Source organism: Plectropomus leopardus, chromosome 17, assembly GCF_026936395.1.
Source record: "Plectropomus leopardus strain MGB_pleo_1.0 chromosome 17, ASM2693639v1, whole genome shotgun sequence".
NCBI classification, from domain to species: domain Eukaryota; kingdom Metazoa; phylum Chordata; class Actinopteri; order Perciformes; family Serranidae; genus Plectropomus; species Plectropomus leopardus.
In genome coordinates this window covers 22,563,365-22,590,882 of record NC_142192.1, presented here as the reverse complement: position 1 = coordinate 22,590,882, position 27,518 = coordinate 22,563,365, and the positions used below count along the sequence as shown (strand labels likewise).

General features: G+C 39.3%; 1 protein-coding gene across 8 annotated transcripts in view; it reads right to left on the bottom strand.

Annotated features, from left to right (window-relative positions):
• The window catches only part of celf3a (cugbp, Elav-like family member 3a), a 43,029-nt gene that overhangs the window by 4,400 nt on the left and 11,111 nt on the right, over positions 1-27,518 (bottom strand). For 2 of the 8 annotated variants that reach the window (XR_015779468.1, XM_088090352.1), the window contains exons 4-14: positions 13,404-13,452; positions 12,081-12,119; positions 11,635-11,760; positions 9,736-9,815; positions 9,115-9,258; positions 6,769-6,913; positions 3,546-3,695; positions 3,222-3,314; positions 2,550-2,654; positions 916-1,059; positions 673-805 (exon numbers count right to left, since the gene is read on the bottom strand). Coding sequence is in view for 7 of the 8 variants with exons in the window: in XM_088090352.1 (XP_087946478.1) it covers positions 678-805; positions 916-1,059; positions 2,550-2,654; positions 3,222-3,314; positions 3,546-3,695; positions 6,769-6,913; positions 9,115-9,258; positions 9,736-9,815; positions 11,635-11,760; positions 12,081-12,119; positions 13,404-13,452 (1,203 nt within the window). In the remaining variant the exon portion in view is untranslated. Of the gene's footprint in view, positions 1-671; positions 806-915; positions 1,060-2,549; positions 2,655-3,221; positions 3,315-3,545; positions 3,696-6,768; positions 6,914-9,114; positions 9,259-9,735; positions 9,816-11,634; positions 11,764-12,080; positions 12,120-13,403; positions 13,453-27,518 lie in introns of those variants that run through there. The other 6 variants (XM_088090354.1, XM_088090353.1, XM_088090355.1 and 3 more) reach the window with 6 other exon arrangements.

Genomic DNA, 27,518 nt, shown 5'->3' with positions numbered 1-27,518 from the left:
AAAGTCTGGTTGCAACAGTGCGGCTTCGCAGTAATATAGTGAGGGTACTGGACTGTCCTGTCTGCAGTCCAGACCTGTAAGTCACTGAACATGTGTGGCACATCACAAAGCCGAAAATATGGCAACGGAGCCCTCGGACTGTTGACTGAAGCTTCAACAATTACTGTGCTCAAACACTTACTGAGTGTTGTTAAAAGCAAAGGTGATTTTTTAAAACTTGTTGCAGGCATCAAACTCAAAATAAGTGTTTATTTTACAAAAAAAAAGGAAATATCATCAGTTTGAACATTAAATATCTTGTCTTCGGACTCATTCAGTTAAATATAGATCGAAAAAGATTTACAAATCATTATACTCTGTTTTTATTTAAGTTATACACAACGTCCCAACTTTTTTGGAACTGGGGTTGTAGATCTCAATCAAAATGTCCCTTAGCAGAAAAAGGAGCAGCCACTTTTACACAATGCATTTCAAACTGATGAGTGCTGCCACCTCATTAAAGTTAATCTACTGTAGAGTTATTGACTTCTTCAGTTCCACATGAAAGACAGCCATTTAAGCACTGAGCCCCCAAATTACAGCCACTCTGTCACTTGAACTCCCAGACACATTCCCAGCTGTCTATCATTCCCTCCCCAAGCCCCTCGAGTATGTCAATATACAATAACTCACCTCCTTCAGTAAGGCCTGTTGGCATCCTTGGGCCTCTTCAGCTGCACCTTCAGTCTCTTCATACCGATCTGGAAGCCGTTCATGGCCTGGATGGCAGTCTGGGCGCTGGATGGGTTGTCAAAACTCACGAAACCTGAGGGGGAAGTGACAGAACGAAATACTCAAACATTTATCTGTAAAAAAAAAAGGTGAAATAAATAGAGCTGAGACGATGTGTGTTGTGAAAAAAAAACAGTGACTCACCAAAGCATTTACTCTGGTTGGTGGCGCGGTCGACAAAGACCTTTGCAGAAATGACGTTTCCGAAGGGAAGGAACATCTGCAGTATCTCGGAGTCGGTGAACTCCTGTGGCAGGTGGTAGATGAAGATGTTGCAGCCCTCAGGACCTGAACGCAAATAGAGGAGAGACACGACGACACAGAGATGACATGACAAGACAAGACGGGTTCGACGATCAGTGAAAAATGCAGTGTGGAGTCAGCGCGAGAAACACGATGTGCAACAATTACAGTTTATTTATTTATAGACACCCAGAGATGTTTTACTTGACAAGTCAGGGAAGTGAAAGAAAAAACTAACACACAATATAAGTGCAGAATGGCAGGATAGATGACATAAAATCAAATAATAAAAGCAGGTTCAAGGAATAGTTCCAAATTTTGCAATATTCATCTTTGTTTTCTTGCTGTGAGCTCAACTGATACCACTCGAGCATCTGCAAAGGAAATATGAATCGACTGTAGAGCTGCAACGACTTGTCGATGAATTGAATAGATGATCGAAAGAAAGTTATTCGCCAGCTAATTTGCGTATGATTTTTTAAGAAAAAATGCCAAACATGCTGCTTTTCACTTCGTAAATGTGATAATTTGACGCTGATCTTTGTAGTTTATGCAAGTAAAGAGTCTGGGTTTTTGAGTGTTTGTTGGACAAAAGAAGCAATTTGAAGCCTTTTTCACATTTTTTTTCATATTTTATAGATTCATTCATAAATTGTTATTGTTATTTTCGCCCCTAATCCACAGCCAGCAACTGGTCAATTTATTTTAGCAGTGCAAAGGTAACAAAAGCTGCATACCAATACTAATTAATGAGCATTAGGGGTGTTGAATTTCATTGTAAATTGAATACTTTTGGGGTCTTTGTAGGGCGGCACAATAAATCAAATATTAATTGCGATCAAAGTTTTTCATTCTGTGGTGTCATATTCAGTATATTTTTAGGCAGGTGAAGAAGATTCTTATTTTAAGTCTTATTCTCATTCAAATATCTATTAATCTGCAGGAATGTAGCACAACATTAAAAGTAAAAGCAGTGCTCTGTTTATTGTGAAAGTGCATTAAAAATGATTTGTCCCTGAATTCAATTAATAATCGTGGTAAATAATACTGATCTCAAAGATACTGTAATTGTGATGATCATTTTGGTCATAATTGTGCAGCTGTAGGTCTTTGGTTGGACAAAACAAAAGATCCGAAAATTTAATTTGGGTTCTAGAGAACACTGATGGACATTTTTCACTGCTGCTTGACATTTTATAGACTAAACAGTAATCAAATACTCAAAGAAATATTGCATTGATTGGTCCGTAATGGAAAAAAATCATAAATTGCAGCCAAGTTTTGACAAAGATTAATGCAGACTTTATCTTGACTGTGACAAATTATATCATTCAAGCAAGTTGTACAAGTCCGCAAACTCAATTTCATACAGAAAAGAAGGAAAACAGATACCTAGAACAGCTGCAGCATTGTTTGCAATATCTGTGAAGTAAAGTAAGTGTGTGTGATTTGTGGTAAATGGGCTAAAACATGCAGAACCACTGGGATGTTCCTCTAAGATATGATTATTCCACTTTTGTGCACTTTGAGTTTACCTTCTCGTTGCTGCAGCTGCTGCGGTTGTTGCGGCTGCTGAGCCACCAGTGTGGGCTGGTGGGGGAACGGCTGTCCCACCAGGCCGTAGGCAGCAGGGTAGGTGGCTGACGGGGAGGAGGAACAGGTGAGCAGAGAGCAGAGAGAGAGAGAGGGACTGCAAACTAATCAGCTTTTTTCCTCAAAACAACATCTGACAGAGTGCTGCATCCCCTCCTACAGATTTGCTAAAACCAGGAGATGCTTTGCATTCAGTTTGTGATGTGTGACTCATTCTATAGAGCTGCAAGTATTTACGTTTTGTAATATATGTGCATGTTTTGACTTTGGGTGTAAATTGCTACTTTACACATGCAGTGTTGGGTAGTCGGGGAGTGCAAAGGTAATGGAGCTGCATCCCATTATGTTACATAAAACTGTTTTGCATTCTAGTTGCACAGACTGGAAGGTTATTTCTAAGAACTGAAACTAGAAAAACTGATGCCAGCAGTCAAATGTTATGTATATTTACTTGTTTTTATCCTACAAACAGTGACACCTCAAAAAAATATACAGCTTATTATCAGTAACAGCCATAAGACGAGTATACAGAATTATATTTCAATAAATAAATGACAAACTATGTCACAGTTTTTGATGTTTATCTAACACAGTTTATCCTGAGTGACACTCACCTGTATAGTGCTGCATGCCTGTATAAGCTTGCTGCAGGGGGTCCAGGACAGGACTCTGAGCTGTGTGCACAGTAAACACTTCATCACCAACTGCTATATGCACACAAAAAAAAAAAAAAAAAAAGAGAAAATAAATCTTGAATGCTATTTGGGGCATATCAGCACGCTCCAAATAACATTCAGAGCTATAATTTCATTTCCTCTTGATTAGACTGTCGCAGTTGCACATCAAAACAGGAAGCCTGTGAGTCTGAGGAGGAATACTTTATGACAGTTGTTCTTTACTTTGCAGTGTAGCTGCTGTGGAGGATGTGGTGGCTGTACCTTGATAGGCATGAACTCCATTGGTGTACAGGGCTTCAGTTGCTGATTGGCCGTTGGGTGGAGCTGGCACAGAGGCGTAGCTGTTCACTGCGATTGGTGGAGGCAGAGCAGGAACAGGTGTGGCGGAGATGGAGGGCGGAGTGCTGGTACCTGGACACGAATTAAATGCAAAAGCAAATCTTTTTATTCAAATGAATGAAAACCGCAGCATGAAAACAGAATTTAGAGCAAGACAAAGAGGAGATGAGCACAGATTTGTGCTGAAATGATGAGTCGAGAACATTAATAGACTTGTCAATGAAGAGAAAATTACTTGATTTCCTTTTTGACGATCGATTCTTCCATTAAGTCTAAAACCAGGCGAGCATCTCTGAGAGGCTGCACTTTGGCACAGCGGTGTTTTGGACTAAATGCATGCATCAGCATGCTAATATGCTCACAATGACAATGCAAACATGCTGATGTTAAAGGTACCCTGTGGAGCTTCTGACATACAGTAGTTTTTTGGAACATTTTTTTTACGATGCTCACGGGGGAAATGATACACAGTCTTGCCTTCAGTTTCGAACTACTCCACTGATCTACAGGTGGCTGTAAGACGCAAAGAAAAAAAGGCCGAGAACTGGATGATTGCTTACAAATTGTGGTGCTGGCACCACAGACTTCTGTCGACTGAGCCAGCTACTTCTGGTTAAGTGCTCTGTTAACTTGAATAAGGATAAAATGATTCAATTGTGCAGCTCTTCCAAACTGTCCAATAGTTATCGGACAGAATGGATCAAATTCAGAGTCATTTTGCAGGAGTTGTGACACAAACAGTCTTTCACTGTGAATGACAATGAGAAAAAGTCTTTTTTGGGGCCACATGGCATCACAAGATGAATGTAATTCCACAGTTTGGCGTCTACAAAATGCGGCTTCAAAGCCTGGCACTTCCTAGAGGTCTGCTTTTACAGCCAACAAAAAACAAGATGCATTGGTTGGCCACTTGGTGCCGACTGGGTGCCAGATTTCAAGGTTGTGGAGGCAGGTTATATCTGATTTGCTGAGTAACCATAGCCACTGAACCCAACCGTACAATAAGTGTGTATTAAAATATTGTCCATGGGACAGACCGTAAAGGTCTTGTTAGTGTTGCTGTAAAATGATCAATTTCTCCTACATATTTACCATAGACAAATATTTACACAAGAAAGTAAAGATATGTCTGTCGGCTGTGTTTGGTTGTTCCTCGTCACATGAGGAGTCATCATGTGATGCACACAAGATGCAACCCAAAAAATAGGCGCTAAGAATGCTTGGTCACCAAGACAAAGTTGCTCTCACTTTCGAGCGCACCTTCGCGTTTGCATTAGTTGGGTTTCAGTCCAAATTATATATTCAGGAAATCTGTTAAAAAATGCAAATTGATGTCGACTTTTGCAAATATTGGGAGTTGCTTCATTGAGATAAGTAGCAGGGGGCGTAAAATCTCCAGTCAGGTGTTATTATACCGCTGTAGAAGAGGAGAGCGAGTCAGAGTCAAACATCAAACAAAGAACAACACTGCATGTATATTAACAGATACCAAACTCTACAATGAAGTTTTAAATGACTAATATTACAGCTATCTGCTCCCCAAGGAGTTCTGGTAACATCCCTATGTGCAGAAACATGTTAAAAAGCCATCCAGAGATGACAAAGAGTACTTGCAGCGGCCTGTGCAATGACTGTGCGTCATCATTTATTTGCACAATCTGTTTCCTTTGCACTTAGTTGCATTTACCTTTTATCGACACATCAACTTTTCCATCTCCCCCAAGCTAGAAAACCTTTTGGCAATATTTCATTTTTTTCTTGAATATTTGGTGTTCACATTCTTTTTTGTTTTTTAAATGCAAAAATTAAACGTGTGCATTAAAAGAGGTGTATGGAAATGCATCTCATGACAATGATGGATTTGAGGACTCAAAAAAGCGGCACGCAGCCAGACCCAAAGACTGCAGGCTAGTAACATGGATGTCAACAATGCAGGATTGAATTTCTTTTAAATCAGCTTTGCAAATGTATAGTAAAAAAAAGAAAATGCATTCAGTGTTTTTTAAGACCCAAAGGATACACACAATGCATTTTGGTGAAAATCGTTCACTGTAAATATGAAAACTCCACAGGGCCCCTTTAAGCAGGTAACATTTACCACGATCATCATCTTGTGCTCATTAGCTCTACACACAAAAATGGCTACAGCTGATAAATTTAGCAGATATTTGGTCGTGAATCAAAATGTTGGACACAGTGAAATTTTGGCCTGATGGTGCCACCAGATTAATTTGCTCAGGGATCACCGAAGTTATTACAATTCATCCTGAGGGAGACATTAATGTCTGTGTATCTGCTGTTTACAGTTTCATTAGTTTAAAGTTGCTGCTTAAGTCTATTTCATATCATTCTAAAGTCTTTTTTTTACTTTAAGTAAAAGTTTAATCAAAGTATGTTTTAAACAGAAATTAAGATCTTTTTTATGTGTACATGAATTAATTTGAGGTTTTTGTTGTGTATGTATTGTCCTCTTTGAGCCGCTGTGGTGTGTTGGTTGGTTATTAGGTATTCGGTTTTTTCACCAATTATTTTTCAATTGGTTGTTTTAAGTTGATTTTTGAGTAAGACAGTTAAGAATAAGACTTGATTGGTGTTTTTTTTTTATTTGTATTGGTTGACTGATTGGTGAAGTCACTATTATTATCTTCTGATTACTATTGTTAATGTAGTTTTATTTTTCTATTATTATTAATATATTTTGTTTACTTATTTATTTATTTTATTGATTACTACTATTATTATCATTATTAATTTTTATTACTGTTTGTTTTTGTTGTAGTGTAATGTTATGTTGTCTTGGACCCCAGGAGGACTAGCTTGTTGACTAGCTGTCAACTAACAAGGATCCTTATAATAAACAAAAACAAACTTTCAAAAATCAACATTAGTATATCCACTATCAACATGGCTGTAATACAGACTATACTTGCAGCACTCACCGTTTAGCTGTATTTCCTCTTAAATGTAAAATCAAAAACATTGCTAACATCATGACAGACTGAGAAAAAAAGAAAAATAAACCTGCGGAATAGATGTTTGTTATTTTGTCCTCTTAGGTCCACCTCTCCTTGTGTATCCGTCCTCATATTTCAAACAGAAATCTAATCAAGGCCGGCCGGGGCCAGACATCTCTGCCTCTCATTACCTGAGGAGGGGGTGATGGATGCGATCGGCGTGGCAATGATGCTGCTGGGGTTGAGGGCGGCGAGCTGCTGCATCTGAACCGCCGCCACCGTGGCAACAGGAGAGAGGTAGGCCGACTGCGCCACCAGGGCCTGCTGCTGCATCAACTGGAGGACAGAGGCGGGGGGAGGGAGGGAGTCAGGATATTTGGTGTTTGTGGAGTATGTTTAGAGGGATCTGTCTGTGTTTTTTTGTGTGCAATCTCAGGCATGTAAAGAAGAAAAATGAAACCAGGGGAATTTAACCCTTTTAAACCTGGAGCAGCATCACTTTTCTTTGCTGCTTTCGAATATTTAGAATATTAGTTTTAAAACATTAGGGAAACATGTCCAGTGAAAAAATAAAAAAGGGGAAAAAAGTAAAAATAATTTTTATAGTTGATTACATATTTAACCCTTTGAAAACTGGATCAGCATCAGTTTTCTTGTGCCATGTTCAGATGCCTTTCATAAGCTATTTGACCCTTGAGCAAAATGATTTGCTTTCTTTCAGAAAAAATGGGGGAAATGGCAATGACAAACTTGGAAAAAGGACCCCACAAAATTGCAAGACATTAGTAAAAGGTGACAAGAAATTTGTTTTCAAAAAGGGGGGAGGATCATTAATTTTTTTTTTAAATTAGGGACAAAATCTCCAGCAAACTATATTTGGAATTTTAAGAATTTTATTTTTTAAATTATGTTACTGAAAATATATAATAAATATATCAAATAAATACATTTTTTTTGTATTTTCAGGACTAATTTTCTTTTCTGTTTTTGTTTTTTACTTTTTTGTGCTTATTTTCATTTTTCTGTTTTCTAAAGTTGATAATGCCTTCTCCCGATTATTTGAAAGAAATCAAATAATTTTGCTCAAGTTTCAAAGGGTTGAAATTATGTTACAGTTTAAAAAGACAGTACTTTTTTCAGGTAATTTCCATTTTTTTTTCTTTTTTTTTTTTATCACTAATTATCAGGCTTCTATTATTAACTAGCATGTTCAATATAATTTCAGTGGCACTGTTCCGAACATTGATCGGGCCGCCTCTCTGCACACTGCAACACAACACAGACAGACCAGTTGTCCTTTGTGATTCGCTCTGTTTTTGCAGACCTGTCCAGATGCCTCATGATCTTCATAATTGGTGACAAATCAGGTTATAAGTGGTCTTTACATCGTGCAGCGTGCTCTGTGTCTGCGCTGTGAGGATAACACGATCATGTTAAATCCTGCCTCGGTTTTGTGTAGTTTTAAGTGCACCTGTGCAGAAAATTACCCTCTCAGAAAGCTATTTTATTTTTTTAGCTTAACTTTTACTGAAATATGGAGCGTCACAATAAATCAACACATCCATTACAGCTAAAACACGTTTTCAGGCCTCCTTAAACATCACAAAGTGAACGACTGTAAATGAGCCAAATCTGAAGCCATTTGTGGTAAACGGTCAATTAACGACAAGAGCAGTAATGTGATTTTACTCTACACTGTAAATTGCAGTTTTTCCTGTTAAAATCGTCTTGTATGACATTAAACTCTCTAGTAAAAACACACAGGACATAGTAAGTTTCACTTGCTGAAATAATTTGTACATTTTGAGTTAATATTTTTCACTTTTTGTCACATCAGCTTTTACTGCTTAAATAAAATATAAGTTAAGTCAGAGCTACCCAACTTTTTTTGCAAAGCATGTTTTCATGTTGAGGACCAATCACCAACTGTGTTATCGACAATCAGTTGGCACAAAAGATGTAAAACATGAAATTATTTGCTCTGTATGTCATTGTGGATATTTACTAAATAAAACAATAGATATGGACCTCTCAGACTCATTTTAATTTTACTTTGTTTTATGACAATTTTTTTTATTGGATTAGAAGGTCCACCAGAATATTCTGTCACACTTGGCAACTTATTATTATTATTATTATTATTATTATTATTGGAAAAAGGGGTCTATTTTATCACGGCCTTCAGTCTTGGAGTGACCTGCAGGCTTAGACTTAACAGAAGTCCTGTGTACAAACTGGTCTTGCTACAATGCATAACAATTTTGGCATGTTGATGCTGTTTTGTCTGTATGTGCTGTATATTATCTGAAAATTTAACTTTTTCTTTTGATGCGCAGACAGTGGTTTTAAATCTATACCTTTTAAAATGTATTGTTTTGTATTTTATTGTCTGTATGTAATCAGCATATACTCAAAAAGAGACTCTGATTTATTAGCTGGTTAAAAAAATGTTTGAATAAATACATAAATAAATAAGGAGAGTGTGTGTTTTTTCAGAAATGTGTGTGTGTGTGTGTGTGTGTGTGGTTGTTACTCACGGCCTGTGTGTAGGCGTTGTAGGCCCCGAGGTGCAGGGTCATGGGACTGATGACACCCAGCTGAGAGGCCACCTGCTGCATCCGCCGGAGCCCTCGCTCCTTCTCTGAATCAGCAAACTTCACCACCAGGCTGGACGAGGCACCCTGCGGAGGAAATGTTAAAAAAAAATCTGTTTGACACTTTTCACATCAATATAACTTTCAACATCATTTTGATCTAAGGGATTCAATGTGCCAAGTCATTTCTCCTCTGTTGGAAAAATAAACCCCTGAAAAACACAGTTTAATGTTTAAACAATAAATGGGTGAAAGGATGAAATATCTGATGAAATATCTATTTTTCACAGACAGTTAGATGTAACTGTAATTTAGTCAGCCTGAACTACTGTGTGTGTGTGTGTGTGTGTGTGTGTGTGTGTGTGTGTGTGTGTGGAGGAGGGGGACAAAAACGAGAAGTGGCGACTATTAGCTGAGTCACCACATTGAGTGTCTAAATGACTGTATTTGGAGCATCTAAAAGTGTGTATACTGTATTTGAGTACGTGTGTGATCTTGTGTTTCTGTGTGTGTGTGACCTTGTGTTTCTGTGTGTGTGTGTGTGTGTGTGTAGGGGGGACTCACTGGTAGAGTACGACTCCCATGCAGGGCATTGATGGCGGCCTGGGCCTCTGCGTTGCTCTGGTACTTCACAAATGCACACCCTACATGAAATGACACACTGTTAAACGTGGCCTCACACACACACACACACACACACACACACACACACACACACACACACACACACACACACACACACACGCGGTACACAGAAACTACTTCCCTTTAAAAATACATTAGGAGCCGTCTTACAACCAGCGCTTCATCAGTTACCGTGGCATCATTAAACATGGTCCACAAAACATTCATTGCTTCATCAATCACAGTCCGTAAACCACCAAACGCATCATTAGCCATGACCCATAAAACCTATTGCACCATTAGTCATGCCTCATGCAGCAGACACAGAAAAATCCAGCATCTGTGTTTGAACTGTCGCCGGACTTTGATTTACATGGCAAATATCATCAGCGTTGTTGTTCGTGACAACAGTGATTTACATTCACGTGACGGTGAAGTGCCGGAGGCCTAATTCTCAGGGACGGATAAAAATAAAAACAGTTAAGCAACGTCAGTGTCACATTTAGAGTCGTGATCTTTGTAATCACTTCATATTAGGAGCAGGGCTACAACCAATGTTTGTTTTATTATTAACCAAACTGCCGGTTATTTTCTCGATTAATCGATTGTTTTGTTAGTAAAATGTCAGAAAGAAGTGAAATACGTTCAGTGCCCCAAGACATCTTTAAATGGTTTCTTTAAAATGACAGTCCAAACATCCAAAGCTGATCAGTTGATTTAAATATATGACAAAAAAGAATCAAATTCTCACAATTAAGAAGCATGAAACTTGAAAATTTTGGTCTTTTTTTTTGCTTAAAAATTACGGATTATTAATATATTTACAGCAAACAATTATTTGATTATTAAAAACGGAAAGCATATCCTGATTTTATCAGAGCTGTCTGTCTATTTTATTGCCATCTTAGTGATATTAATTCTTGTTTTTTATCCTGATAATAGTTTTAGCCTTCTGTTATTTGATCTTTTACTTTAGTGACATTGTACGACATTCTGGTTAGTTTCCTTCCACTTGGGGTTTTTCTTTAAATGTGTTGTAAAAACTGTAAAAGCACTTTATTTTTTTAAGATTATTTTTCCCCTTTTTTAGACAGGACAGTATTTAAAAGGGGGAAGGTGCTTTTAAATGCAGTTTATTATGAATATTATTAAAATAGATGCAGCTTTATATTAAAGTATTTTAAAAGCTGAAAGATTGTTTTTAGTTATATATTTGTATATTTTTAATAATGTATTTTACTCATTTGTTTTATGTTTTTATATGCTTTCCATTGTGGATGTTGGTGTCTCGTGTCATTCATGTTTTTTATGCTCTTGATGAAAGTCAAATTCCCTCAGGGGCAATAAAGGTTTCATTCATTCGTTCAAAGAAACCTGAATTAAGTGTGTTTTGAAAATAGTGTGGAGAAAAGCTTGAAAAACACATTATTAGTGCTCAGGATGTGAGGTAGTTTGTAGTATATTTTTTATTATATGAATTATTAAAATATTGCAAATCAAAACTCTTGATAACCTACTACAATGATAAAATCAATTGCCTTATCAGACTTAAATAAAAATGACTGTAGTGAGATGAAAAGACCAAAAACTTAGATAAAATTAAAGAGTTTCCTTGAGACACGTAATTTGCGGTTGAAAAAAGATAATAAATCACAAAATATATGTTACCACAATACTCTGCATATTGCAAAATGCTTTAAATCAAAATAATATCGTATCGTGACCAAAGTATTGTGACAATATCGTATCATGGGGCCTTTTTTTGATTCCCAACCCCTAGTTTCTGCATCCCCGTGTTAGATGATGGATTTAGAAGACCTGAGTAAACCTTTACTTTACCTTTGCTGGTACCGTCGGGCCCGCGGAGCACTGTGCACTCCTCTATACTGCCAAACGGCTCAAACATCTTTCTCACATCGGTGTCCGTCTGCTGTTTTCCCAGCATACCCACAAACAGCTTCCTGTCTTCTAAGGGGAAGGAGATTGCCGAGGTGGGAGAGGGGAGAAAACAGGATAATGTGTGGGTAATGTGAGTGAGGTCACAGAGGGAAAAAGAGGGAGTAGATGTTTGATGGAAGAAGTGATACAGGCGGGGGAAAAGGGGGAAAAAGGGAGAAGTGCCACGTCACTGTACATGCATGAATAATAAAGGACAACAACGGTGTGATGAGAAGCTACAAAGCAGGAGGGATCAGCCTGCGATGCTTCGCAGCGCCACCAGAGTGCAGTAACATGAACATCACAACAAACAAACAGCATCTGGCGGTGACTCAAATGTTTGTCACCCTCTGTGTTGTCAGAGAAGCTGCTCCGTCTGTCCCCGTCTGTGAAGGATCAAACCAGCGTTTCTGCATGTTTTAGCCCATTCACTACAAATCACATGCACGCTGCATTCCAGCAGAATATTCTCCAAAGCATGCTGACAGATTTACAGATCGTCGCGTTTATTTTTTCCAAACGTTCAGGCTGCCATTTCTCTCCCATTCATTTTGGGATCATCAGTCAAGAGACTTAAAGCGACAGATTCAAGTTTTGATTTTGTGCTGTTGAGTCTTGCATGTCAGCCATCAAATCACAACATGTTACACAAGAAATGACCAAATTGTACTTTTCATGTATTTTTTTTTTTTAAATCATAGTTTGTGAATGTAATGCTTTAGACAGCCAGCTCTCAAATCTAACACACTGATACACCATGCAGAGTTTTCAGTCCAACCCACATTTTCAACCCCAATCTCATGTAACAACTGCAGAAATGTATTATGACAACAGATTGTGACATGCTTAGTATCTGTGAGTGATTCTGTTCCCAAAATTTTAAAGGGACAGTTCACCCCAGAATCAAAAAGACATGTTTTTCCTCTTAACTGTGTTACTGTTTATGAGATTGTCGAGAGTGTCGGTGATATCGGTCATAGAGATGTCAGCCTTCACTCCAAGATAACGGAGCTAGATGGAGCTGAAAGCATCAAAATAATATATTTGAAAAACTCAACAATCATGACTCAGTTACTCAAGATAATCCAGACCTTGAGCTAACTAACATGACACCTCAGCTGAGGAAGATGCCATTAATCTTTGCATCTCACGCTGTCATGAGCACGAGCCTCTCGTCCATGAGTAGATGCACTCTTCCTTCTTTTCAGCAGAATGAAAATAGTTTCACTATGACACTTCTCACAACAAGGTCTGTGGATTATCTTGAGTAAGTGGGTCATGATTTCTGCAAAGAAACATTGAGTTTTTCAAATGTGTTTTTTTGCACTTTAAGCACCACAAGCCGAGTGCCGTCTTTGTAATTTTATTAGAGAGAAGGCAGACATCTCTCCGACAACTCTACTGATATCTCCAACACTCTGTAACTCACACCAAAACAGTCCTGATTAATAAACAGCACTACAGGTAAGAGGAAAAATATGTCTTGATTTTGGGGGTTGAACTGTTTCTTTACGGTGTCACATTCTTAAGAACTGAACTCAAAAAGCTAAAATTTCACTTGTTGGAATAAAAACTTGACTTGTTAAGACCAATACTGTTGATTGTGTACATCTGTGAAGGTGTTGTTTGGACAGGTGCTGTGTTTCTGGATGGGGACAGGTGTCTCTTACCCCCTCTGCTCTCGCTGTCCGCTGGCTTCACTTGGATTGGACGGTTCATCTGGAAAAGACAGAGGCCACATGGCACGGTCAGTATTAAATATAAGACACAGATAGTGATATTAACACAAAAATAAAAAAATAAATGGACTTTATTTACACTGGCACTTCATCAAAAGGAAGCCACCACTGTTTTGTAAACTGCAGAAGATGTTTTCATGTGTACTGACTTCATGCAAACCCTCTAGAAATGCTTTTAAAGCTTTAATATAACATAACAGCCACAGATGCGTGCATGTATGGATATTGGTGACTGTGGCCTGTGCTCCAGCCTCCTACGATACCACACTAACTTCAAATTTCTGCCAATTCTACTCCAGCAGACCACGGCTGACACCGATATGTGTGATATTACAGTCACACTGTCGTACAGTCGCTCTCTCTCTCTCCGAGTCTCTCTCAGAATCTGCTCTAATCCTGCCGTCTATCGTTCCCTCTCCCCCTATCACACAAAACCAGGAAAAGCACACACCCACGCGGGATTGGGGAAGTGATAAGATTAAGAACACTCGCCGGCTAATCTGGATTACAGGAGCACGCAGCAGCAGAGTAGTGACAGAGATGAGGGTACACAGTGTTAGAAAGGAAGGAATAATATCTGAAAAAAAAAACCCACAAATAAGAGAATGACAGAAAAAAGAGAGCATGCAGAGAGGGATTAGGCGACCTTTTTATAATTCATCAAAAGACAAGCTGCTGAAATACTATTTTTTTCTTCACAATTATTATCCTCCCCGCTGTTTAACAAAACCTCTATATGAAACAGCGCCGGCCTTTCAAATGTATAGAGCTCGATGAAAAGAGGCATTGAGTGAAATAAAGAAAAGAACGAGAGGTCAGAAGGGAGAAGGCTGGGATTGAGAGGGATTGAGTTGAAGGGAAGGAGCATATGGAGGAGAGGATGGAGGTGGGGGATGTGTGTGTATGTGTGTGTGTGTGTGTGTGTGTGTGTGTGTGTGTGTGTGTGTGTGTGTGTGTGTGTGAAGAGGAGCAGGAGGAGGGAGGGTGATGTCGGTGAGGAGTCGAGGTGAGAGCGACAGAGTGACACTCTGTTAACTGTGGCTTAATGAAGGTCTTAATTATGGAGCTGGTGACATTTCAGCCAGTCACTGATCCTGTGTCACTGATTGATCCGCCGTGATCGGTCACCAGGAGACACTATTGATCGGTCGCGCTCCATCGCCAGGACCCGCATGCACAATCACTGTCTCCTCCATGCCACCAGCGTTCCGAACCACCGGCTAAAAAAAAAACAGTAACACCTGCTGCAGAGGGCCCCCGTGTCTCCTCACAGAGAGCAAGCAATTGATTGCGCCAATTAATGGGATGATAGCGAAGATGGAGGGGCAAAGTCTCAAAACCATCTTCCAATCAGTCAAGCAAATGCAGGCGTCTGCTCCTGCAGGCAGTGAATAATAATTTTTGTTTAAATTCTAGTTTTGTTTGCAGTGAAGATTACATCATCCTGACTGAACCCACATCCTAAAATTGTGGTTTTGTGAGGTGCTTTGGAGAAAAGCACTCGACAAATATCACTTATGATATTAGAAAATGATTCACCAAAGGTTTACCACTATTACTGCTCCTGCTATTTGCTCCTCTACGCCCACAGTGCCAAAAGCAACAACATGGGACAATATGAAAGTTTCACGTCATGGTTCTTCTGTATAAATGCGATTCATTAAATTATCCCCATAATTATCAAAATATGCTGAAAACTCTTAAAATGGCACAAAACAAGTTTGGAATCACTTTTCCTTAACTTAAAGAAGCAAGCATTTTTTATTGCATCACAGATAGGACACATTTTTTTTTCGGTGAATATCCTTTTTGGTTTACATGGACATTAATAACCCATACATGAGGCTTTTATCCCAGTTATCATATTCGAGATATGGTATTTACACAAGCACAGAGAAACAGGTTATTCATATTCCCCGTATACATCCCAGTTTCTTTCTGAGCACTCCAGCTAGCATATTTGGGTTGCTCATAAACTGAACATGAACATGTTTACACGCTCAATCACATAAACAGGATAATTTATACACCCAACTATTAAAGGGTTGGCGCTGTCCATGTCAGCACACTGAAATAAACGATCTTTACAAGTCAATATTTTTAACTATTCATATGAAATATACCAATTTGATTAAGATCTCTTGTACTTTTTGAGGCTGGTGCTTATACAGCCTGTTATTGCCAATACATTCTCCTAAATCACCAAATACTGACACTTGGTCAGTGGCAGTAAAAGTCAAAATATGATGCTCTAGGTACCCGACCAGTGTCAGTTTAGGACACTTAGGGACAACATGTTAATTTACGCTTACAGGCTCAAAAACAAGCACAGTGAATGTAAAGTTTCCACTTGTTAAAGGTTTTTTCAACAATGTAAGTGAAACACTTCATTTTTAGGTTTACTTCCTCAAGTTCAGACAACAAAAGTACATGGTTAGGTTAAAAATAAACATCACGGTTTGATTTAAAATAAGTATGTTTGTTTCTAACGCAACGTATGGACATGTGACATACATCACTAGCGTAGTATATTACACATACTAGCACACTACGTTGTTATTAAAATAACTCGATTGACTTTTGGTTTCACTGGGACATAAACATGGGACTCTCTTGGATGAGAGTCTGCAGTTTGGCCCATCCACCTCCCGTCCACCCTCCATTATGCAAACTTTTTAACTCTTTATACTACAGTCAAAGTAAAAAAAATGGTGCCACCTGGTGAGTCTCATACCACCGCTAAAGGGCACCTCTGTGTGTCTGACGTTGCGTCTTTATTTGCTGAGTGGCAGTGAAACCAAGCTGGTTTTTGCAGAGTCTCTTTTATTGTTGGTTTCCCAGCAGTCTGTTTGTTTATCTTGATAATGGCAACTCACCACGGTCAACTTATTATGAATAGGGTTTTTAAAATATTTTTTTTATTGTGATGAACGATAAAGTTATATATCATCCCATGTCTAGCAGCAACCGTAATATAGCAACCTGTGCTGTACATATTTACTTTTTAAAGTTTCTGTACTCTTCTGCTGCCCATTGAAATTTAATCCGTATCCTTTAATTATTATAAAGGTTCTGTAACTCTTGCAAGATAGTTGATTGTTGTTGTTGTTGTTGTCTCTTTCTTGGGTAATCAAATACCAACGCTTTGGGCTGGTGATTCGGTCCAACTACCAACACAAAAGGGAACTTTTCAAAATCGAACAACTAATTAATGGTGGAGGGAGGGTCATATATTTTCTGCCAGTCACCCGGGGAGGCTAAAAAAACACTTATAGCTTGGGGGAGGGTAAAAAATAAACAAACAAAAAAGTCAGGTCTCACCCAAGCCACCCCCCACTTCTGATAAATATAGAACAGTCCCTAACTGTACTTGTGCATCTCTGATTTTTTTAGTCCCTGCCGCTCGCTTTGTTCCAACTCTTTGTGCAAGCTGGGAGGGTTACAGAAGCTCCAGGAAAGGTCAGGATAAAAATAAAAAATAAAAAGTCATGCACTAGCCACCCCCCTTCTCTGATAAATAGAGCACAGTCCCTTGGATGATTTGCTTAATGCAAAGATAAAAGATAACACCGAGTGAAATATCTTGTCTAACCTCAGAGTGAAGGAGTTGCAGCTGATGCTACGACCTCGTGGTTTAATGTGACACCTTTGATTGATAGCATGTTTGACTGACGCCTGTAAAAAAAAAAAAAAAATGCCACGGCCCATATTTCACTGCAGGAAGACAAACAGCGAAGGCCGCGGCGGCGGTGATAAGAAGAAGCGCGGCAGATGGCTCAGGAGATTGGTATTAGAATATACAAGAGGGAAAACAGTGAGAAGTGGAGGCCATCGAGGCTGTGCCACTTCACATCGGCACGGCAACCGGCCCCACTCCTCTGACGAAGACCGCGCGCGCATGGCCATCGTCATGACAACCCCAGTGATGAGAGCCCCACATCAGGTAAACAAGGTTGTGCGGAAGAGAAGGGTGAAAAACAAATGGGGAGGACAAAGGGTGCTTCTAGGTCGAGAGATGGAAGGATTAAAGACGCGGAAAGGGAGGAGACGAGGAGGAGGAGGAGGAGGAGAGGAGGAGAAAAAAAAAAAGATGGAGGGAGCTCGTGCCTGTTGAATGTTGGCGCTGCCTGAAGAGCAGATGCAGAAGCAGGGAGAAAAATATCTCCCTCTAAGCCTAAACCACAAACGTACACTTTACAGTAATTTGCTCTCTCCCCTCCTCCTCCTCCTCCTCCTCCGCCTCCTGTTGCTCCCCTCCCCTTTCTCTCTTAGGCTTGTTTACAAAAACAGTCCCATACAGTGCACAGAAAAACACACTACGAGGCAAAACCTGCCCGATCAACAGCATATTTTAGTGTTTCTTTTTTTGTTTTTTACTATTTGATTTTTCCCCCCTCTTTTTGTGCTCCATCTCCAAACACTCATAGGGTGAAGTCATGTAATTTGGGACACTTTTTGGTAGAAAGAAAGCCACCTTAAACTCCTATTACCACCTTAAGTGTTACCCAGAGGAAAGGAAAATACTCTTCAACATAACATAACATCAATATGAGAATCTGACTATTTTCTCATACTTCTTAGCTTTAACTCCTGAGAAATAACCTTCTTATTGTCTTAGCCTGATTCTGATTTAAGATCTTGAAATGCTATTTTTTTCTCCCTCACTGCACTGATCTTTATTTGAGATAAAAGTAAGAGCTAAAGGAAACTTGATGCACTTAAAAGAGCCTGTACAATTTCAGAAATTTGTCTCAGTGATCAAATCCAAGTCTTAACTCTTTTGCATTTTTTAGGTTTTCAGACTTGAGAATCCTCTGAGAAACCCATGAGCACAGCAAAGATTGGAATTTAGTAATCTTAAAAAAAAGCAGATTTATTTCTCTTTTTTTTCCGACTATTCATAAAAACAGAAAAAGCACTACATTTTCATGTTTACATATCACCATAGTTTTCTTAAACTATAACTAACATCCCAACTTTAGTTGTAAAAGACAAGAGAAAAAAAATCACAGAGAAAAAATAGAAAAGGAAATAAAAAGAGAAAAAAACATGAGAAAAAAAAGTAATAAAAATAAATAAGGGGAGAAGAGACACATCAGGGAGTGAAACATTGTTATTAGAGTAAACTGTAATTACAGAAGCTGATTTATTTCTTATGAGAAAAAACAAAAAAACAAGAAAAGACTATTTAGCAAAATAAAGAAAAATTGTTGCAAAGTAAATTAATTTAGAAACTTTGGATGTTCAAAGTAGGGCTGCAGAGTTAAAAATCTAGATGCAATTAAAGTCTGTTAATTTTTTTGAATTGTGTTAATTACTGACCAACATTCCTGTCTTAAAAAGGCTGCAATAGGCTGAGTATTAAAACTATGATGGCTTCTCAGTAAGGGGCAGAAAAATGCACCAAAGTTAGACTAAATTCTGACAATGGAAAAATGGCATGGCCATTTCACAGGGGTCCCTTAACCTCTGACTTCAAGATATCTGAATGAAAATGGGTCTCCCATTCACAAACACGCCCACTTTATGCTAGTCTCATGCAGTTTTTTACTGTCATTTGATTTATAATCTAAGAAAATCTGGTAAGAATTGCTTCATCTTGTCAATATGGACTTCAAAATTATTTTGTAATGCAAAATAGTGCAATTAAAAACATGTGAATCACAATTAACTGTGATATTGTAATTAACTATAGAAAGTCTGCATTTAATCGCAATAAAATAAAAATAAATTGTTTTACAGCCCTAGTTCAAACACATTGAGAAGCCCTACCTCACTGACATGTTCAGGTAAAATGGGGCAATCATGTTTTCTTTCCTTTTTAAACAATTAAATCCCATATGAGATAACTTCACCGTATTTATATTAAGTCGTACATAGAAAGCTTACATATATATATATAGGCCTATATTGCCCCCCTCCAAATCCAGTATTTTTTATTTTATTTTACAGTGAAGTGACTTTGTTCTTAAGTGGGGAATCTTCTCCTATCTACTCTGCAAAACCTGCCTGATCAACGGCCCCAATTTTAGTATGCTTTTTTTCCCATCTGATTTTTTTTACCCTCCCTCTTGTGCTCCATCTCCAAACACATTTATATACAATCTGACTTCATTGTTCCCACACACACATGTTCTGTCTGCTCCTGTCGCTCACAGCAACATCTACTTAATCTTTCTGCCCTGTGATGCCGCAGGGGGATTTCGCTAGGATTATGAGATATTAAATCCATAGATTATCCAATCAAATCACAGCTCGACCCTTTCGCCATAATGCATGACCCCCCATAACGTCCATATACGACTCCCATGTAAATGTATTTTCATTCACTGCCTAAATTTGTTTTGGATCGTTTACAGTCGGAGTGAGTAAAGCATATTTGTGGTGATATTTTTCTCTATTATGAGGCAGCACAGCAGATGATAATCTCTATACTCTCTCAGCTCCGGTGTTTTTAAGTCTAGATATAGCAGGCGGCTGCTGCTGCCGCTGCTGCGGGAGGGTGACACATTTCTGTCGCCTGTTCTCTCTCCTATATCAATCCATTCTGCCACTCTGAATGGTAAATATATCAGCGGAGACCATCTCCCCTGCTCTTTCAAGAACATTTATGGGTGGGGCGGAGGGGAGGGGGGGGCACAAAGACAATTTTCCGTCTTCGCCTCCCCTCCGCTCCATCACACAGCGCTGGTCATTGCATCGTGCCGGTCGCCTAGCAACCTGGCATCCCTCGTCCCCGCCGTCTCCAGGCAACGAGACCTGCGACCGTAATCAACCTGCCACCTCCCCTCCTCCCTTCTCTGTTCTGTTCTCGTCTCTGCTGCTTTTGCTCCCTTCGCTTTTCTCCATCCACCTCCTCCTCATCGCAAATGCACTTAACGCCGGGACGCACTTGTGAATTCACCCGGGGGAAAAGAACAAGCACAGGTGGAAATTGGTATATTCGCAGGATGAAAAAAAAAGGAGATTAATAGACACAGATGATTGTGAGCTCACACAAAGAGTTGGAACAAAGCAAGAGAGACAGGGACTAAAAAAGCAGAGATGCACAAGTACGGTTAGGGACTTTTCTTTATTTATCAAAGGAAGGGTTGGCTGTGATGTGACTTCATTTTTTGTTTATTTATTTATTTTTTACCCTCTCCATAGCTACAAATATTTCTCCTTGAGCCTCCCTTAGTGACTTGGGGAAAATGTGTGAACCTCCCTCCAACATAAATTAGTTGTTAAACCCTTTTTCACCAAAATTAGCATGAGTAAACATTTTTTTTCAAATTAGCAATAGTCTACTTTTCCATTGCCAGTAGACCAGAGCTGTGTACTCGTCTCTGCCTTTCTGTTTTTTTTTTTGCTGGAGTGTCACATTCTATGTCACGACCAGGCCTTAAAATAAATTAGTAAACAGCTGAAAGCAGCATGGAAGCCAGTGAAAAATGTTAGAGTGGTTACTTCGCTTTTATATTTCTACTTCTTCAGTCTTTCTTTCAAACTCAGTGCAGACTGTATTGATCAATATTTGAGCTCTGCTATGGTGGAGACAAACGTCATTGCATTTTGCGGGTAAAGGGGACTAAAATTAGCGTGTTCATCCCGGTGTTGTGTTTCCATCAATGCCGATCGCAGTTGGTGCCGATATATTACTGTCACTAATGCAGAGTCATCTGACCCAGATGTGAATGCTGAAAATTCAGATGTCAGCAGGTGTTAGTGGTTATTTATGCAGTGGGAGAGGGGCTTTAAATTTTAAAAACATACCCTTTGCTATATAAACGTGAAAAGTTGAAGATGAAATCCTAGGAGTTTTAAAAATCCTTGGTTTTTCAGTCTTGCTGTGCATGCTGGTTTGCTCATGCAAACACTTTTTGGCAAAATTCTAAATGAGACATATAGACAAAGTGATGTTTTTTTTCTGCCAATAGCTACCATGATATCATCCGTTGGTTTGTGAAAAGCCATTTTGAAGCCTTGAGCTCACCATTTTGGGAGTCACCATGTTGGTTACTTGAAGCCAGAAGTGACCAAATTTAGACTGGACCGCACAGACTGCAGCGACCAGTGGGGGCAACTTTCAGACAGCCTGTCACTAAAGCAGCCTCAAATATGTGTAACTTTAAGCCTTAATAAAATGTAAACAAGTATTTTATATAAAAATTCACCCCCTGTACAGTTGTAATGAATCTTTAAATTAGGTATATAGAACAAACATTTTTATTTGCGAGGCTGTAAACATGTCTATGCATTTTACTTTGGGGGGTCTATGGGGATTGACTCTGCATTGGAGTCAACCTTGAGTGCCCATTTGATGGCCTGCAGTTTTTGGCATTTTCACACTTGCTTCATTTTTCAGCCTCAGAGGTTGCTGCTTGGGTCCCATTGTAAAAGTTCAACAATAATTTCTGTTTTTACAGTTTCTGGCTATGATAAATTGTGTAATTGGGCGATCTTTTAAAAAAGAGAACATGTGGTAAAATAAATACAAAATACAGCAATTAAAGTTGTATGCCCCTAAGCCGAAAACTACACACAAGTCCCTCCTCGGTGCTCAAAAAATGACTACACATGCCTCCCCTTCCTGTTTGATAAATAATGAACAGTCCCTTAATGTTTCCACATGTGGTTGCACACATATGGGGGGGCAGACACACAAAGCACAGACAAACCATCTCCTAGATTTAGCCAGTCGCTAAATCAATCAGACACAAAGACAGCACAGCGCTTATACAGTTCAGTAATATTTAATCAATGATCCAGTCTTCAGTGTCAAAGCTGCTTTCCCAGCGCTGTCTCCCTCTCCTACAGGGTTCACTAGTCTGTCCAGTATCAAGGCGAAGCTGACAGCTCCTCGAAGCTGACACTTTTTTGTCAGACAGCCAACAAAAATCCCTCAAAGTGGAGAATATCAAAGAGTAAATTTTTAACAACACTCAAGTTGACTCTCAATTGTTTTGTCTCTTTTGACTGTTAAATATTCATGTCAAGTGTTGTTTGACTCGACTCAGTGAAGCAGAAGGGGAAAAAACTGAATCACGGACACATTTTTCTCTCTGTGTGTGTGTGAGAGGGTACAGATAGGGTCCATGTCCTACTTTTGTTTTTTCTTTGTTTTTAATTCAGGCATCCTTAACACCAGGGATGCTCAACTTGTTTTGCTTGGGGGCCACTTTTGCTAAATTACGGGAGGTCAGTCGCAGCTGCCTCATACTTGTTTCTAGGATTTAAGAAAATTTCTAGGATTTGGGGCATTTCTGACATTTCAAGGACACTTCTAGGATTTTAGTGTATTTCTGGGATTTTGTGACATTTCTGGGATTTTAGGATGTTTCTAGAATTTTTGGATGTTTGATGGAATTTAGGACATCATCCGAGATCATCCACTGGCACTTTTTTTTCATAAACAAGCTCTATTTTGATGCTGTTTTATGCACTCTGGTTCCCAGTGTGAATAGACTTATTTTTATTGAGAATTAGAAAATATTTGGGGGGCCACCCAGCACCCTGCTGGGGTCCAGATTTGGTCCACGGGCTGTAAATTGAGTATCACTCGTTTACACACTTTAACTCCATCGTAGTCCAGTGTATGTGTAGTTCAAAGAGCCTAATGAGTTTTGTGACAGCAGCCTTTATCCACTTTTCTGTGTATTTGCTTACCACACACACACACACACACACTTCCCAACCCCCCAAAACACACTATTTCTCTGTAACAGATGTCTGTATTTAAGCTGATAAACACACTGCCTCAGTGCACCTCCAACCCCCTCCACCCTCGCTGCCACCCACTGTTCATTATGTCAAACTTTCATTCATCTCTCCTTCCCCACCCCCCACCTTCCCCCATATTGCCCCCTCCTCCTCCCTCCTTCATTTATCTAATTTCTCTCTAATTCACACCCATTTACCACCTCTATAAATCCAATCTGCATCCATCACTACAGTTGCCCCGGAGTGACGTAAAGGGGACGGGACCTCTTTTTGTTGTCTGTCAGCGGCCGCCTGTCCTGCATCGTGCCCGCCACACATTGATATGCATGCATATGTAAATGACTCGACGCATGAATGCACACTTAACTCCAGATAGATTCATCAAGTGAACACAGTCGCTCTAATTGCTTTCATCATCATCCCCGCAGCTCACTGACATCAGAACATAGCTACATATGGAGAAGCTGCTTTATCTGCTTATTGTCACAAAGTAACACTTTACAGCATGTTACTTGCTCATGTTTACATCATGACAGCGTGTTTTAGGGCCCCAGTGAACCAAATCTGAGCATCTACATTGTGTTTTTGTCTTTTTTTTTTCTTTGTTGCACATTAAACGGGACCTACTATTTATTTTTATGTCATATATATTGTTTCAAATAATAAGGTGAACGTATACTACATAAAGTTGCATGCTAACGTCAGGGAGACACATACTCTTGGTAGCAGATAATGTTAATATCTCCCCCATTTCTCATCATATTCGTGCTGGAAATTTTCCAGTTGTTAAGATTTTGGTTCAGGGACTTAACACAGTCATTCTATAGCTGCAAGTACTCTGCTACATGTAGCTAAATGCTTTTATCAGACAAACTTGGTTGCAAATGTTACAATGCACAATGTACAATGCTACATGTAGTTACATGCTAACATTAAAGAAACATGCAACCATCACTGCTGGTGTTGTTCATTTTTCCCCAATTTCAGATAATCCTGCTGAAACATGTCCACTTGTGTTGTGTTTAGAAGAATTTATTGTTGTTGTTGTTGTTTTTTAGCAAGAGAAAGTGCAGCTTTACACAGTGCTTCATGTAGCTTCATGCTAAGGTCAGAGAAACATATAATTTCAGTTGCTTCTATTGTAAAAGTAAAGTTCCCCCCAATTTCAGATTATGTTCTCCCTAGATAATGTCAGACTGTGATTAGAGGCTTTTATGAGTGATTTTTAACAGGATAAAGTGCAGCTTTACATAGTTATTCCTCGGCTGCAAGTACACTGCTACATGTAGCTACATGCTAACATCAGTGAGATGTAATCTCGGTCGCTGATGTTACTAATTTTTCTCTGATTTTGGATTATATTGCTGCTGCAACATGTCCAACCATTTTAAGAAGCTTTTATTGTTTGTTTTTTGCTTGGTAGGGAGTGCCACTATCCTCCGTTACAGTCATTCCACGGCTGCAATAACGGTGCAGACACGATATACAGAGGACCCAGAAACACTAACCAGTTGGAGCAGACTGAGCATTTTTCGGCACTAAAACAGAGCGTCTCAGAATACATGTGTCCCAGCACAGACAGTAAGAGGAAAGTTAAGTGTTTTTTGACCATGAAAGCATAGTGGAAGACCAAAATAAAAAAACAAACCTGAAAATAGACATAATAGGTCCTCTTTAATACCAGTTTCCTATTTAATAATAATCATAATCATAATTTCTCTGATAAAACACACAGTTACTAAGTGCTTCACCATCTGTGGTTATAATGAAAAAAATGCAAAAAAGATAGAGTTTATAAGACACTGTTAACATCACCCTGCAACTGTATGGCTCCCACGTGTTTCGACAGCACAACGTTTGCTCAAACATTAGAGCACAACGCCTTGGCACTACAACTTCCCATCTCATATCCTGCGTAAAAAGCCTGGGCTATATTTAGCATATGCATTTATTTCAGACTATTGATAAAACCCCTCTGTCTGCTCCGTCTAAGTCCTTATGGCTGAGTAAATGTCAGGCTTAGTCAGATGTTCCACTCAAAGAGGGCTCTTTCCTCTCGTATGGGCAGCTTAAACACAGAAGGCCTTGCAGCTCAGATTTTACTCACACACGCGCGCACACACACGCGCACACACACACACACACACACACACACACACACACATGCACGCACACACAGGGCAGATAATGAATGAAGAAACCTGAGAGGAGCCTATAATAAACCCAACAACTTCCATCCACCCATCCATATCTTTGGATGTGTACTCTCCATGGAAACACACACACACAAAAGCAAACAGACTTTCACACGCTGCCGTGCACACACGCACACAAAAGCACACACACCCTTCATTAAACCGTGTTAGTGTGAACACCTGCCCTCCCTTCCCCCCGCTGCACATGCAAAATACACCAAACACACACACTTTCTCACTTGGGCACAGTCGCACTATTAAATACTTATTACATTTAAAATTAACTGGGAGGCATTGTTGCAAATATTAATTCAGGTAAGTGAGTGTTCATGAAGGGAAATATATTGTGTCTCCACTGAAGCAGATATGAGCTTTAGGGCTGCAACTGACAATTATTTTCCTTATCGATCAGATGAAAGGTTGGACATTTTGGGAAATGTGCTAATTTGCTTTCTTGCTGAGAGATAGATGGGATGATTGACACCTCTCTCATGTCTGTATGCCAAATATGATGCTACAGCTAGTAGCCTGTTAGCTTAGCTTAGGATACAGACTGGAAACAGCTAGCCCGACTCTTAAACAAACAGGATTGAACATGTTTATTAGTGAGCTTTAGATTTAGGTGGGTTTTGTTAGCTACAGAGCCAGCTAGCAATTTTTGGTTTTAGTAATGTTCTCAGAATAGCACAATGCAACCACTGAATGTTTTAGTAAGGTTTTCAGTGGTAAGTTTTCTTTTTGTTCCTGAAATGTTCTTTTAAAACTTTGGGCAACATTCTCATAAACATCAAAAAATGTTTAAAAAATGTTTTATTGTTAATATATCACATTAAGTTACATTTTCATCTAAATGAAAGGTCTCATCTCAGGAATGGGCACCCTGATTAGCCTATGTGTAATTGTCTGAAACCCCCAAATATGCTAGGCTAAGTGCAATTTTGCAACCCATTGGCTATTGGTCTGACAACGATTAAGCCTCTAGATATTTTTCGGTGTAGCCCGCAGGCCAAGACCTTCTCTTTTGTTTGCCAGTCATTGTTTACAAAATGTAAATCAAATTTTTTTGAAAGGTATTAAAATGTTAAATCGTCTTACATATGGTAAATGTTGGGTTTCCAAGCCAACCTCAAAGCATTTTTTTTCCAACAGAATTGGATTTCAGCAATGCATACCACCTCTTTTGCTCTTAACATAATAAGTCAATGATACTCGGACTACAAAACAGAAACCAAAATGCTTCCAATACCAAATTCTCATCCCATTGCCTTCAGATTCTGCATTCATATGCAAATATCTGCTTATAAAGCTATAACCAGTGATTTTTTTTTTTGCTAATTTTGCTATAAAATATGAATGAATGATGAAAATATTTGAGGTGGTTGAATTTCATGTTGGTTAAACTGGATGTTAATGTCTCTGGGAGCCTCATAACAGCTGACTCGGCCAGACAAAGTGGCCTGAGAGATACAGTGATAAGAACAAAGGGGACAAGAGTACAAGATGTTCAAGTAGGACTGAATGCGAGTCCCTCCGACCTCCATTTCCACACATCCTCTCAGACTGAATCTGCTTTATTGCTCCCGCCATTCTTTTTTCTCCCCTTCACAAATCCACCACTCTCTCACTTTCTTCCCTTACTTTCCGCTGAATGTACTTCTGACACTCTTCCTCCCCCTCTCACTTAGAGACCCTCACCTGAAATTAAACACAAGGCCAGGTGCTGCTCCGAGACTACCATCTGTTCGCCCCTGCCTGACTTCTTTCTTTCTTTCTTTCTTTCTTTCGTCTTTTCCATTGTCGACACAGAATCATCAATCAGTAAAACAGCAAAGAGAAACAGAAAGCCTTAAAACCGACTCTTACTTTCCTGCCGGGAGAAACGCTTACAGAAAAGCGTTACTGAGTGTTAATGACATCCTTCAGCTTTCTCCTCATTCAGGTGTGCTTTCATTCGAGCTCTCAGTCCAATAATTGCTTTCATGTTATTTCTTTTGTATCGCCCCGACCATGAGATGCCAAAGTTAATTATTCTTTGGCAGTGCAGGTGCAATTAGATGACAATTACACCACAGCTGGTAGCAGGGGTGGGAGGCAGTTCTTGTCCGTGTGGGCGTGTACGGAGCTAATAATATGGTTTTCGTCTTTTTTT